The sequence below is a fragment of the Panthera onca genome, chromosome B4, assembly GCF_046562875.1.
Source record: "Panthera onca isolate mPanOnc1 chromosome B4, mPanOnc1 haplotype 2, whole genome shotgun sequence".
Lineage (NCBI taxonomy): Eukaryota > Metazoa > Chordata > Mammalia > Carnivora > Felidae > Panthera > Panthera onca.
The window spans coordinates 135,801,826-135,817,064 of NC_138345.1; the positions used below are offsets into that span (position 1 = coordinate 135,801,826).

Genomic DNA, 15,239 nt, shown 5'->3' on the forward strand with positions numbered 1-15,239 from the left:
GCAAACGCTGGACCACGCGGGCCGGGCAGGCTGGGGTCCGCCTGAGGGTCCGCGCGGCGCCTGCGGTCCTGGGACGCGTCCTTCCCGCCCTGGGTGTCTCCACACCCAGCTCTGGGCAGGCCGGCCTGCCAGCGTGACCCCAGGCAGGGGACCTGACCTCCCTAGCCTCCTTTTTTCATCTTGACCTTCCCGGCGAACATTTCTGGACCGCGTCATAGAACACAGTGTTTGCTCCTCCTAACGGCCCTGGAAGGCAGTGGTCGTGCTGTTATACGGGTTGTATTCACGTGCCTGTAATCTTCTGTATTCTGATGCTTTGACATCTTGGGACCTTGCTGAGCCCGGAGGGAGGGTCCTCCCAGAGTCAAGTGATTCTAGAGATAGTGAAGGACCCACTTTTGAGCGTGCCTTTCTTTTTCCTTTTTTTTAAAAAAAATTTCTTTTAATGTTTATTCATTTTTGAGAGAGAGAGAGAGAGAGGGAGCATGAGTAGGGGAGGGGCAGAGAGAGAGGGAGACACAGAATGTGAAGTAGGCTCCAGGCTCTGAGCTGTCAGCACAGAGCCCGACGCGGGCCCGACCGTGAGATCATGACCTGAGCCGAAATCGGACGCTTAATCGACTGAGCCCCCCAGGCACCCCTGAGCGTGCCTTTCATATACAAACCAACCAACCCAGAGCTCCTGCCCACCCCCCACTGCCTCCTTTATAGGCCCTCATGCTCTCAGCCCCCTATCCCCTGACCCAGTCACCCTAGGGGCAGCCCCTGTCCCCCAGGGCCTGCCAGAATTGTTCAAACTAGCCAATCCTAAACTTGCTTCCCCCGTCTTTTCCCTTGGAAACCACAACAAAGGCTCCGTCCAGGTTTCTTTTTTACTTCCTCTGCCTCCTGACCGGCCCTGGCTTCCCCGTGTGGCCGGGTGTGGCCCTGAACGCCACCTATGTCTAGGGATCTGCGAGTATAGACTTCCTTACTCACGACAGTCATTTCCACGTGTGCGTGTCTTACTATACCTGATTAAAACAAACCTTTACATGCCTTCCTACTGTGATTGTTGCAAGAATCCTAAGCATTCTTCTTACAGATGAGGATACTGAGGCTCCAAGAAGCAAGAGTTTTCACCCCAGGCCAGACAGCCAGTAGGTGGAAAAGGGATTCGGGCGTTTTTGGCTCTGCGGCGTGCACCCCTAACCACTGTGCTTTACTGCCTCTCACCTGGGGAGGTAGGAGCGTCTAGAAGCACTGAATGTAAATTGCCTATTACACTGCCTAGCACCGGAAAATGCTCACAGCAGGGCAGCAAGACACAAATTTTGCAGGCACAGCCCATGTGTGTGTTCCTGTGCCTCGGCTCTGGCCACTGGCCCAGGCCCGCGTCTGCAGACCTCTCCAGTCAGTTCTGGAGAATTCCCCGTCTCCTCGAACTGCCAGCCCGCGTCCTCCGTGTGTGCTTGGCTGTGTGATTCCATCACCGGCATTAACGCGCCCGAGCTGTGTCGAGACCCACGGGGGGGGGGGGGGGGGGGGCTCAAAGCTGAGTTGGGGAGCCTGCCCCATCCCGGTGTTATTCTAGACCGGGCGCCATACCGAGAAGCCTGCTAACGTGAGTCTCCCAGACATTGGCAAGTGTTTAAACACAGAACTGACAAGGATGCGCTGAAAATGCAATCAGAGATCGTTACGCCGTCTCTTTATTCCATCCCCCTCTGCTGTGTTCCGAGAGATGGGAATGGGCGGGAAAAGCCGTAAGTGGGCATTTTCCTGATTGTTGCCGCATTTAGAGCGCACTAAAACTCCGCCGGGCTCAATGCGCCACTCCGGGAATGGCATAGATTACAGAGAAGCGTGCACAGATCTTGTTGAATTTAACAGATGACGCAGTTTGGAGGCAACACTTTCTGTTCAACGGGATGGGTAAGTGTTAGCGATAAAGAATCGTAACCTTTCGGAAGGAGCGTAATCTTGGAAGCGCAAGAAGCAGAGGTTTTGATGGGTGTCCCCCCGCGAGCCCCAGACGCCGCGCACACTTGCTCCGTGTGGCTTCTGTTCGCGGATGCGTTTCTACTTGGGTATATACGGCAAATGGAAAGTTAAAACGGGATGGTCGTCCACTGGTGCTCAGCTGATTCGTAACCTAATGGTCTTTTTACCCCCATGACTAGCAAATGCCAGGGTCTTAAATCATCTGGCCGGAGGAAAGGAAGCATTTGGGGAAGATGGTCGAACGTTGTTGTGCAGGATGTAAAGGTATGACAATGTCCCACAGTCCTGGAGGCGGGGGAAATAGGGCCGGTTTCCAGGAGGACTTGGGGCTTCTCAGAGATCGGGTTGGCCCCCGATCTAACCTGCCCCTCGAGGCCACGCTCCGCTTCTCTCAAAGTCCACAGCTTATCGGGCACGTGGCCCCAGAGGCTGGTTTGGCTGCTGATTGGCAGTCTCGAGGTGCAAACCCCGGCCGTCCGCTGTCTCGCTGTGTGACCTCAGGCAGTCGCCTTCCCCTCTCTGAACTTCAGTCTCCTCCTCTGTCCACTAAGCGGTGTGGACTAGTCACTACCGGGACCGACCTCGTGACTCAGTCTTGTTCCCCAGAGTGTCCCCGACGGTGTCTCACCAGGGTCTAGAACAGGGCTCCTGCTGGATCAGAGCTTGTGGACAGCTGACCAGGGCATGGGGTGGTGTTACAACAGGCCCCAGGGAAGGAAGCGAGTGTGTGGCTTGATGGGCTTTTGGGATAGGCTGACTGGATTCTTTGCTTCTGTTGGGCTGATGAGGGGAGGTGAGTAGGAAAAAGCACTTGGACCCATCTGTCCCCTCTCTTCACCAGGCCAGCACGGCCGCCCCGACACCTGCCCGGAGGACACCTCCCTCTCCTGGGGCTCAGGCACCTCTGGCACCTTGTCAGGCGCCGGGGAGGCCCCCCTGCATGCCAGCCCGCTTCTTTGCTGCCAGGAAGGACAGCAGCAAGAAGGGACAAAGGGAAGAGCATTAATTTCCTCTGTGTGCTGACGACTTTGTATTCACCACGTCTTTTTACCCACAAAGCCCCTGCAAGTTAATCAGTCCCTAAACGCCCCCCTCCTTCACTGCACAGATAAAGAGCGGGGAGCTGACGCCACGCAAGAAAGCCTGTCATGATTGGTCATTGGGCGTTTTATCCGGTCAGGTTGTGAGAGCTGCAGGATGATGTGACCACCTGAAAGCTAATGCAGCCTCAGGCTGTAACAACAGAGGTAGCAGTTCCAGAACAGAGGAGGGGACTTCTCCATACTCCTCCAGGATGCTCAGGCTGTTCCAGAGCCTTGGTTCTGGCTCCCCTAGCGAGAGAGCAGATCCATCTGGAGAAGGCAGTGCGCACGATAGTTTGGGGGGCCAGGTCAAGATGAGTTTTGATGAGGCCGAGCCACAGGGTCTATCACGTGTCCAGCGTCCTCTGTGGTGACCAGTCACTTTATTATTGATTTGTGTAAACTTAGGCAACCTCGCCGAGCCCGGCTCTTCCCAGATGCAAAATGGGGATACCTACACTTGAGCGTCTGTGAACGTCATACACAGCTGGCGAATCGCCAGGTTCAGGTGGCCGTCCAGACAGATGTGTCTGTGGCTGGGCCTCCAGCTCAGAGGGGCACGGCGCCCGCTTTGCAGGGAAGGGAGAGCCCGGACGGGATTTGAGGGTACCGTGCAGCCTCTCGTGGCTCCTTTCCCCACCTGGCTTTGTGTACAGGAGCCTTGTCCCCCCATCTCCCACCCACTCTTCCCTGGGAGGGGAGAAGCCTCAGTTCCCTCCTCTGCTGAGGTGGGAGGACGAGGGGAGAGCTGACAGCTTCGTGCTCACTCCCCGATCCCCGGGAGTCAGGAGCCGCGGAGACAAATGAAACCATGCAGTTGGAACACCCCCAAGTCGGAGACATGACATAAATACGTGAGTGTGGCTCGGGCTCCCCCGGCCGGGGCGACGCCGAGGTGGGACGGTGGGATGGACGGGTGAGGTGAAGCGGAAACGTAGAGAATCCGAGCTTGAAGGCGGCAGGCTGAGTCCACCTCTTGTCCCCCGACTGCAGGGTGGGGAGGGGCTCCGTGAGGGCCCCCAGCTGACTCTGCGGCCCGGTGGCCTTGAAGGACTCAGGAGCCGCTGACCCAGAGGTGTGGGGTCAGCTGGACCGACACCCGGTGTCACCTCCCCTGCTCACCTGCTGTGGGACCTGGGCAGGTTCTTGGCCTCGGAGCCGTAGCTACAGGGGTGTATCTCGGAAGGTTCCGGGGGATCAGAGGGACCGGCCTTTCCCCAGCTGCTCAGGCCCCTGCGAACCTCCTCCCTCCCTGCTGGCAGCTGGAGCAGGGCCACCGAGGTTCTCTGCTCCCTGTCACCCTGTGGTGCTTCCTTTGCCAGACTTCTACTGGGACCCGCCGGGCACGAGGGGAGTGAGGCCAACACGTCTACTCCTGTGCTCCTGGGGCTCTCCGGCTTTGGGGAACAAGCAGATACTCGGCACCCTTGGGCCGGCCCAGCAGGGTGGGCCGTGATAAAAGTAGGCGGGGAGGCAGAGGGCCTGGAGAGCCCGTCCCCCGCCTGACTGGTGGCACTGAGGGACAAGGGCCAGGCCTGTTCCCTGCAAGTCTCCAGGGATGCGGCGAGGGCCAGAAGCCAGGTGCCTGCCGGGAGTGGGCAGGACTTCCAATGAGTGACGTGGGCTGAGTGTAGGGACTGGGGCAAACGGACATCTACTTTCTGCCTAAGGGAGGCACAGATCCGCAGCATTTGACTGGGCCAGGATCATGAAATGTGCAAATCGATTGGTCAACTGTTAGAAAACAAAGAATAACATTTTACTGGGAATTTTTCAAGGTGTGTGTGTGTGTGTGTGTGTGTGTGTGTGTGTGTTTTATGTTGGCAACAAATTCAAGTAAAAAAGTTACGGCAAACAACACGTGTCTGTGGGCAGGTCTGGCCTGCAAACTCTGGCCCCGGGAAAGCTGCCTGTGAATATCATGTGAGTATCCTGTGTTGTGATCTCTGTTCCGTCCCTTCTGAAATCCCAGAACAGTTTTGCGAGGTCGGCATTCTTCTTCCCACCGTACAGGTGAGGAAACTGAGGCACACAGCTGGTTAGTGACAGAGCTGGTCTGTCATCGTCTCGGGGCCTCCCCGAGTTGAGAAACACCGAAGAGGAGAAAACACTCTTTTCTCAAGCTTGTGAAGAATTCTGGGGTGGCTGGTGAGAAGTGTGAGCAGATTGTGGTTTTCTGCCAGTTTTTCAGAAAACACTTCTGGCTTCCCCTCTTCCCGCCCCCCGTGGCTGTGCTGGGAATCGGGCGGCCTTCGAACAGCCACAGAGCTCAAGGCTAGACAGGATTTGTGTGTCCCAGTTTCCGGGGTGGGGTGGGGATGTGGAGAAGGAAGTTTCTAACCGGGTTCTGGACTGTTCTGTTTCCTCGCGATTAGAATATAATAATTGTAGGTACAGTACCTGAAACATTGTTATTGTTCATTATGATGGTGATTTATCATTTGCCATGAGACTCACTCTGCCCCTTCCTGGACCTCACACAGGCCTGGGCAGACACACTTCTCCCTAAAAGGCCTATGGGAAGTCGGGTCTGACCACAGGTCGACCACATGTGATCCAACATTGTGGGTGTCAGTTCTCAAGGCAAATAGTCCTTAGGATTTGGGGCATTTTTTGGAATTGGGTTCATGACAAAGCACTCAGACAGCAGAGGCCATAGAGTTTCATGTCACAGTCAAGGGTGGGAAGGCCCTGCTGTTCCTGGACTGTGGTCCCCCCTGGAGAGCCAGTCACAGGGAAGGAACTCTGCGGAGCCTGGCGGGGGGAGGCACAGAGATCCTTAGCCCCCAGGAAGGGGCATTCCCCAGGCACACCCACCTTGATCAGAGGGGAAACTGAGGCTCAGAGAGGTTAAGTGACTTGCTCAGATGATGGTTGATGGAGCCGGGATTTGAGCCGAGGTCAGCTGGCCCCAAAACTAAGCACTTTACCCTGTGTCTGCTCTTGTGGGGGTCACGGTCACCCGGGATCAGAGAAGATGCACTGTGAGGGAGGGGTCTCCACCAGCCAGACAGTCTTCTCCGTGTGCCAGGAGCCAGGGGGGGTTGAGGACCCCTGGGAGGGTGCCCTTTCACATCACCTTGGGGCGCCAGGACAGAAGGCCAGAGCCAGAGGCGTGGCCGTGGCCTTCGGTGTGCTGGGACACAGCTCTGTGACCTGGGCTTGTTGGGGCGCTCTCCTGGGCTCTCCCCAAGCAGGTGGAAAGTGTCAGGGGCCACGCGGGGCTGGCTCAGAGTCCAGCTCTGCCACCCCCAGGCCACACGTCCTCCACACCACCGCACCCGGGTGTCCCCTGCGCCTCAGTTTCTACATCGGCACCGTGGACGTGGTGGGTGCCTGGCACAATGTATGTGCTCCAGCGACCCTCTGGGATCACGTGAGCTAGTCATTTATGCTGAAGAATTTGGGACAAGTGAAGTGACTCTCTTGCTGACACAGGTGATGGTAAAGCTTAGTGCCCCTGTTGTCGCTGTGGCTCCTTCAGAAACCAGAGTCAGGGCATTTAGAAGTTCCGTCCGATGGCCACGACTGCTTCTCTGTGGGATGGCCATGGAATGTCACCACTTGCCTGCCTGGACACTCCTATCCGAGGCCCCGAGCTGGGCTGCTGTGTTCACGAACCCCTAGTGCTCGCCCGACCCACAGGACCCGCCCCGCCGGGAGGGGCCTCGAGAAGGGCTTGGGCCCCCGGGTTGGTTCACCTTCAGCTTTTCATTTTTCATCCAAATCAGGGCCCACAGGTGCCATCACGACTCTTTCTCCAGGCCCGGCGAGCCCGGCAGCTGAGGCTGGTGGGAGATGGGGAGTCAGGGGCCCCCCGAGCTTGGGGCCAGGCTGGCTCTGGGGAGCGGTCGGGGCTGGGGGTGGGTGGCGGTTTACTGAGTCCACAGGGTTGTGCTGGTTGGGGGGGCAGCTGCGCTGGAAGCATCTGGGAGGCAGCCCCCACACCTGCTTAGGGCATCTGCCAGGTGGGGCCCCAGAGGACAGGCAGGAGGTATGGCGTGGGCTTCTGCCTGGGCTTCTGCGCCGAGAGAGGCCAGAAGGACCCTGTTACTGGTTCAATGTATGCTACGCGTAGCCAGCTTTGTTTTGGTTGCACTTGGACTTCATGGTGGGCCCTGGGACAGTGAGGCGGGGGGCATAGGCCTGGGGGTCCAGGTCAGGGTCTCCTGTCCGGGGAAAAGTCTCCCAGACACAGAAAACAGAGGCGGGCAAGTCCCGAGCGTGGGGCGAGGCACGCTGCAGCTCAGAGGCCTGGAGGAAGCTGCGCGGGCCCCTCCCGCCGGCCTGGGGTCTGGTGGCCTGTCCCCTAACGGCCGCCTGGGTGGACGGGCTGCAGGGATGATGATGGGGCTGATCCGAGGGCACCCGCTGGGAGCGTGCGGCCGGAGCTGCTCTGCCCGGGACGCCGGTGGCCGTCGTCTGTCCCTCCCTGCTGCCCCCCCCCCCCCCCCCCCCCGGGCCTTGTCGTGGCTTTCAGAAGGCCGACAGCGATAGCGATGTGCTGTGTGTCTGTCTGCGTCCGCCTCTGCAGGGAGCCTGCCCTACGAGTACAAGATCGTGATTGCTGGCAACCACGAGCTGACCTTTGACCAGGAGTTCATGGCTGACCTCATCAAGCAGGACTTTTACTACTTCCCGTCCGTGTCGAAGCTGAAGCCAGAGAACTACGAGAACGTGCAGTCCCTCCTGACCAACTGCATCTACCTGCAGGACTCGGAGGTCACCGTGCGGGGCTTCCGGATCTACGGCTCCCCGTGGTGAGTGTGCCGGGCGCCTTCCTGACCTCGGCTGGGGGCGCTGGAGGAGCTGAGGCTGAACACGCGGAGGGAGGTGGGGCGCGGACAAGCACCGGGGAGCCCCGGATCCCTGCTGGGCACTGGACCTGGGCTCTCCCCTCACCCGCTGTGTGACCCCTGGCAGGTCACGGCTGCTCTCTGAGCCTCGGTTTCCCCGTATCTAGCTGGCAGGTAGTCGTATCAGCTGTGTCCTCTGTGCGGTACTGTCTCACATACAGGTGGGTACTGTCATCAACCCCGTTTTCCAGGTGAGAGTGTGAGGCACAGAGAGGGTGAGGACCTTGCCAAGTGTCACACAGCTAGGGAGGGGGCAAAGCTGGCACTTCGGTTCCAGAACCCATGCTTTCAACCATCATTCTATATGCCAGGAGCCTCCCTATCGCCATGTCCCCTGACAAGAGGCATAGGTGAGGGGGGACGATTGATCAGCCAGGCCGAGGAAAGGCAGCTGGAATTTTCGTGGAAGGCCAGAGACCTGGTGTACTGTGTCGTTTTAATCACAAGTCCACATCAGACCCTTACCCTCTGCCGGGCATGCAGAACAATCAGGCCTCATCCCTGTCTTGGTGGGGATCAAGGTGAGAACAAGTTGTGACTCTTCTGTGTATGGTCTGTGGGTCCATCGGGGCCCTGGTGATAATGATGGTGGTGATGGTCATGTTGATGATGGTGGTGATGATGATGGGGATGGCCGTTATAGTGGTGATGATGGTGATGGTGATGGTGATGGTGATGGTGGTGATGGGGATGGGGATGATGGTCATGTTGATGGTGGTGATGATGATGGGGATGGCCGTTATAGTGGTGGTGATGGGGATGGTGATGGTGGTGATGGTGATGGTGATGATGGTGGTGATGATGGTGATGAAGGTCATGGTGATGATGGTGATGATGATGGGGATGATGGTCATGTTGATGGTGGTGATGATGATGGGGATGGTCGTTATAGTGGTGATGATGGGGATGGTGATGGTGATGGTGATGATGGTGATGATGATGGTGATGATGGTGGTGATGGTGGTGATGATGATGATCATGATGATGGTGGTGATGATGGTGATGGTGGTGATGATGGTGATGATGGTCATGGTGATGATGGTGGTGATGATGATGGTCGTGATGATGGTGATGAAGGTCATGGTGATGATGGTGATGATGATGGTGATGGGTCATGTTGATGGTGGTGATGATGATGGGGATGATGGTCATGTTGATGGTGGTGATGATGATGGGGATGAAGGTGATGGTGATGATGGTGGTGATGATGGTGATGAGGGTGATGGTCATGTTGATGATGGTGGTGATGATGATGGGGATGGCCGTTATAGTGGTGATGACGGGGATGGGGATGGTGATGGTGATGGTGGTGCTGCTGATGGTGATGATGCTGGTGATGATGGTGATGGTGGTGATGATGGGGATGATGGTCATGTTGATGGTGGTGATGACGATGGGGATGGCTGTCATAGTGGTGATGATGGGGATGGTGATGGTGATGGTGGTGATGATGATGGTCATGTTGATGATGGTGGTGATGTTGATGGTGGTGATGATGGTGATGATGGTCATATTGATGGTGGTGATGACGATGGGGATGGCCGTTATAGTGGTGATGATGGGGATGGTGGTAGTGGCAGCAACAAATCATTCCTGAGCAAATTCTGTTAGCTGGTCCCTGGGCTAAAGTCTCATAAGCATTGTTTCTAATTCGTACTCAGCCCTGAGAGGACCGATTCACTGTCCCCATTCTACAGGTGGACAGATCAAGTGTTCCCTAGAGGCCCAGCTGGCAATAGCCACAGGGTGCCAAGTGCCGGCAGGGTGAGGAGGGTACCATACACGGTGGAGAGAGACCACATGTCCTTGAAAGTGTGGCATGATCCCAGAAGGCTGCTTGGAGGAGGTGAGGTGACCTGAGTTATGAGGGAGGAGAAGGGCCTCCCCAGTTATGGAGGGGTAACAGGGCCCGAAGCCGTCAGAGTAGTACACGCAGGGAGGCTGAGGGACGATCTGGGGGCACACGGGGACTGTAGGGTGCAGGGACTTCAGGGAGAGCTGCTACCAACACAGTGTCTGGGAAACCCCTGGGCTGCCTGCTGGACGCCACACCGTGACACCTGGTGGCCAGAGGCTGCGGGTGGGTTTAGGACCTTGTCCCGTCCTGCCAAGGCCTCCTCGTGGGGCAGAGGGATCATGTGGCTGTCCTACCGTCCCTGAGCCCCAGGAGGTGCCTGCTGTCATCTCTCTGGTCCTCACCGTGTCCGCGGTCGGTCTCCGTGAGCTCCCCGCAGCCTCTGAGGTCTCAGATGAGGACTGCTGGGGCACTGGAGGACGTGGTGAGCTCAGTGCCCAGGACAGGAGCAGAGGGGAGGTGGCTGAATCTGCCTGGCAGGCCGACGGAGCCCAGACTTGGAGAAGAAGTCTGGCTGGGCACGGCAGAAGGACTGGAGCGGGAGGCCCGCGAGGGAGTCAGGAGGGCCAATGGGAAGGCCTTCAGGTACCAGACCAGCCAATCTGGACAGCATCTCTGTGCCCCGTGTTTCCCACACCCCCTTGCCCCTACACACCCACATACACACACACCCCTTCTTAAAAATGTCATGTTCTGTAGGAATTAATAGTGTGGCTTTGGAACCAGACTGCCTGGGCTGAAACCTGGGCCTCACCCTTGATGGGCTGTGTGACCCTGGGCAAGTCACTTAACCTCTCTGTGCCCCACTTCCCTTCCCTGCAAAACGGGAGTGGCAGCACACCTCCTGCAGAGGGTGGTCGTGAAGGTGTCGGGGGGTCCAGCCGGGCCTGGTGCCCGCACCATCAAGCTCTCCGCGAACGGAGACACCATTGCTGTTCTTTGCTCCAGAGGCCAACCTTCCGACACCGCTTGGCCAGAAGCCAGTAGGTGGGACGGAGGACAGGCAGGGGGTGGGGACTGGCCGGTGTCACCCAGCGCCCACCCACTTCCCCCCAGAGCAGCTGTGTGCACCCCCAGGGCTGGGCACTGAAGAACCCCTTTGGCAGCCTGCTCTTAGGGCTCATGGGTGAGTGGAGGGCCAGGGCCAGGGCCCCGTGGTCCCCTGTGCCAGCTGGAGGCCAAATCCTGGTGCTCCCGAGGCCAGAGTGAGGCCAGCGGTTGGTGCGAGTGCTCTGTGCTTGGGCCGCCAGTGGTTCCTGCGTTTGGCTTTTGTGACTTCCAGCACGGACAGTTCTAGACTCTTTAGTTCTGGTTCTCCTGGGGCCTTACTGCTTTCTCCTTGACGTCCTTACCTGTCGTCCTGACTGTCTATGGGAGTGGGAGGGGCGCAGGACAGAGAAGGGACCCAAGGAGGCCTTCGTGAAATCCAGGAGGGCTCCCTGTGGGAGGGGGGATTTGAAGTGGGGTTTCCACAGGTGGAGGAGGCAGGAGAGGAGCCATGTCTCTGAGCCCCGTTCTGTGCTGGGCTCCACCAGACTCTTTGGGGTGCTGTTTCACAGCGCTCGATGCTGAGGGCTAAATGGTACCTCCTCTGTGCTCCCCGTGCAGACTGGGAGCTGGCGTTCTAGCAGCTGCCCTGGTTTCCCGTGGGCCCCATCTGGGGCTGGGAGCCGGTGGCGGGAATCATAGCAGCAGCAGTGGCCGGGCAGTTGGTTGGTAAGGGAAAGGCCGTTCAGATCGGGGCACCGTGACCATGTAGCTGTGTGACTTTGGGCAAGTGCCTTAACCTCTCTGGTCCCTCTGTAGAGTGGGGAAATGACACCACCCACGTTACAGGCAGTTGTGAGGTCTGTGTGGGCCCATCCAGAGGAAGGCCTGGCCCAGAGTGAGGCCCTGGAGGTTGGTTGTAATTACTGTTACCTGGGAGCCCCTGGGGTGGAGGCCGGGATGGTAACTCTCCTCTGGCTGATACCTCAACAGCCCCCAGGGCAGGGCCAGGACCCTAATGATCCCATTTCACAGAAGGGCAAATAGAGGATCTGGCCTGCCCAGCTTGTCTGTAATGACTGGCTGTCTATATAATGACTGGTTGTCTAGACTCCTAGTTGGGCTCTTTCTGCTCCAGGTTAGAGGCCATTCGGTGTCCTCGTATGAACACCTGCTACGTGCCAGGCCCAGAACCACGGGCTCTATGTGTGTTCCTTGGTTCTCCAAAAAGCCTTCTGATGCGCCTACGCCTTATTGGCCCCGTGAGGATATGGCGGCCAGGGCACCCGACTGATGCTCTCAGGGTGACCTGTTAATTGCCTGCTTCATTTGTCAGGGCTTTATTGAGTGCCACACACTGATCTGGGCCCCGGGGACATGCTGGGAACCAGACGGGTGCAGCTCTTGCCTTCACGGGATTTGTGTCCCCCGTGGGAGGCACATCAGCCACCAAGTCCTTGATTCCACAAAGGCCAGGGGGCCAGGGCCTGGGAGCTGGGCTCCGGGCAGGCTTCCCATGGGAGGGGCAGGGGCTGAAGAGGCACAGGTGGCCATGGAGGGTGGGGGGCCGGGGAAGGGTGTGACGGTCAGAGGGAACAGCTTGAGGGGCCGTGGGCGTTCTGGGCGCGGAGCGTGGCCTCCAGCCTGGGGGTGGGTCGCGGTGGGAGAGCGGAGGCCCTCACCCTGGGCGCTCAGCTCTCAGTGAGTCACAGCTCCCTCTGCCTGTCGCCCTGTGTTATCAACCCATGGGGACCCAGCACATCACAGCTGAGTCCCGGAAGGGAGACCGCGCTCAGAGGCGCAGGCCCGGCTGTCAGTCAAGTGCTCATTCCCTGGGCCCAGACACGGCAGACGCATCCCTAGGCTCTGCCTCTCGCTCCATGTCTGACCTGGGGAGTCACGCCTCTCCGAGCCTCGGGGTCCCAACTGCACCAGGGGCACCGTGGGAAACGGCACGAACCTGTCCCTGGGAGGCTATTCACGGCCGGGGCCGATTCTGCCTGGTGCAGGGCTCATGCACCGACTCCCCCCAACTGTCTGTCGAGGCTCAGCCCCCAGCCCCCACCACCTGGGCACAAGGCAAAGCTCGTGGCAATTGTTACTAAATTCGGATGTTCGGGTTTTCCTTTCCTTTCCCTGCTCTTCACGTGCGGACTCACCCAGACACTACAAGGAGACGTTCTCTCCAGCTTTAGATGCCTAGTTATACCAGTGGGGAGATCGGAGACTGAATAAAGCACCTCTAGCCACGAGGACCTCATAGCATAGGCGTCAGAAGCACGTGGGCAAGGCTGACCCAGGTTGAGACACAGACGTATTTAGTGTGACCCTAGCAGGCACGGGGGGGCACAGAAGGCAGAGAAAAAGGCAGGCTCTCATCCTCGAGGGAAGACTATCCTTCAGGCAGGAACCCAGAAGAGAGGTGGTGAGACCTTCCTGAGTGGTGAGCTGCTCATCACAAGGGGCGTGCAAGCACAGACCCTCTGTGTTTGGGCCTGGTATCCTCCCAGCCCCTCCCGCATCTGCCTGCACTGATGATCCCCACGCAGAGGGACGTACTGGCATGCTCTGCACTTGGTCCTGCACTCGGAGGGAGGGCAGTGTGCCCAGGCTGGCCTTGACATTGGGGACTCTCCAGAACCAGCTGGGAAGGGGACACAGAAAGCAAACTCGTGGTCACCGCGATCGGCTTTTCTTCTAAGTGGTGCCACCAGGAGATAGATGCTGTGCTTGGGAGAGAGAATCGTTCCAATTTTTTGTGGGGCCACATACCCTGAAGGCCACAAGGCCGTCATGTGCCCAGCCCCCTGCAGGGCTCTGGGGACCCCGAAATGGACCAGGCCTGGCTCTGCCCTCTGGGAGCTCAGATGAGGTGGGGGGTGTCCGTAACCGCTGACACCCCGTGCTGACCCAGGCCGTCCCTGGCCCCAGGCTTGCCTTCAGGTTCCCATCGGCCCTTGATGCGCCCCCCACCCCCCATGACAGGGCACCATTACCTGCAGCAGGTGATGAGCCAGACAGAATAATTTATGAGTATGTCCCATGCAATCTTTGGGACATACTTACACTAAGAAATTCTTTGTTGTTTATCTGAAGTTCACGATGAACACCCTGGCCTGAGATAGTCTGGTCCTTTGTGAAAAGGGCTGCTACACTGGGCATTGTGTGGTGTCTTGTTTTCCACTCAGTATTATATCGTGCTGTGTTTTCTTTATTTATTTGTAAGTTTATTTATTTAGTTTGGAAGAGAGAGGGAGCGCATGAGCGCAAGTGGGGGAGGGGCAGAGAGCGAGGGAGAGAGAGAATCCCGAGCAGGCTCTTGACGGTCAGTGCAGAGCTTGACGTGGGGCTCGAACCCACGGACTGCGAGATCACGACCTGAGCCAAAGTCGGACGCTGAACGGACGGAGCCCCCCGGGCGCCCCGGTGTTGTAAGGGCTTATTAAATTACGTCCATTCTGCTGTGCTGGTGCCTCAGGCCGGCTTTCCCGCGCGGTCCCCCGATGGCCAGTGAGGCTGAGACTCTTATGTCAGACCCTTGGATCTCTTCTTTTGAGAAGTGCTCACGTCTTTTGCCCATTTACAAAAAAAAAAAATAATTGGGTTGTCTGTCTCTTTCTTATTGGTTCGTAGAGATTCTTCAGGGGTTCCGAACAGGAGCCCTTTGTCAGCTGTAACACGTTACAAGTGGCTTTTCCTCCTCTGTGATTTTCTCTCTCTTCGCGGTGCCTTCAGATGGCCAGAAGTTCTGAATTTTGGTGTCGTCAGCCGTATTGGTGTTTTGCTTTCCGTGCTCTGTTCGAGAAATCTCCGCCTCCCTGGAATCGTGAAGATACGTCTCTATTGTCTTCCGGAAGCTTTGCCGTGTAGCCCTTTCCGGCCGTGTAGCCCTTTCTGCCCGTTCTGCTCCGGCTCAGTCCTGCCACTTTCCCCTTACGCGTGGGGTCTGTGTGTGGGCCTCTGCTGCTCCCTCCGTCCACTTAGGGCCGCACCGTCCATGACAGGGCCACCCTGTCGTAATGACTCTGGCGACGGTTTTCTTTCCTGCTGGAACGTTTGGGGCTTCCTGAGAACAGGGACCTGAATCTCTGTTTGGTGGTCCTCGCCTGGCTTAGCAGAATAAATGTTTGTTGGATGGATGGATGGATGGACAGGTGACAGATAACGGGCCGTGGGGACTCAGTTAAAAGACCTGGCGTGGCGTCCCTGCGTCTGTCCTTCTGGGGCCTCTTTCAAGTGCATCCTCAGCCTCCTTGCCTGCAGCGTCCTTCCTCCTCTCCCTCTCCCTCCTCCTCCTCCTCCATGCTGGTCTCTCTAAATCAGGGCCTGTCCATGCCGTCTCTCAACTTACCCCCAGGCTGGAGGCCAGATCCCTGCCCCCCCCACCGCCGCACCCCGTTCCCTCCCTACCCCGGCAGAGGCTCCGTCACTGAGGCCCGCAGTCCAGAGTCTCGCCGGGGCTGTGTGTGTTTGGGC

At 58.0% G+C, this 15,239-nt stretch overlaps 1 protein-coding gene across 4 annotated transcripts in view; it reads left to right on the forward strand.

Annotated features, from left to right (window-relative positions):
- MPPED1 (metallophosphoesterase domain containing 1) overlaps window positions 1–15,239 on the forward strand; it is a 75,088-nt gene that overhangs the window by 43,007 nt on the left and 16,842 nt on the right. For all 4 annotated transcript variants that reach the window (XM_078449368.2, XM_078449369.2, XM_078449371.2 and 1 more), the window contains exon 4: window positions 7,600–7,825. In XM_078449368.2, coding sequence (XP_078305494.1) covers window positions 7,600–7,825 — 226 coding nt within the window. The remainder of the gene's footprint in view (window positions 1–7,599; window positions 7,826–15,239) is intronic.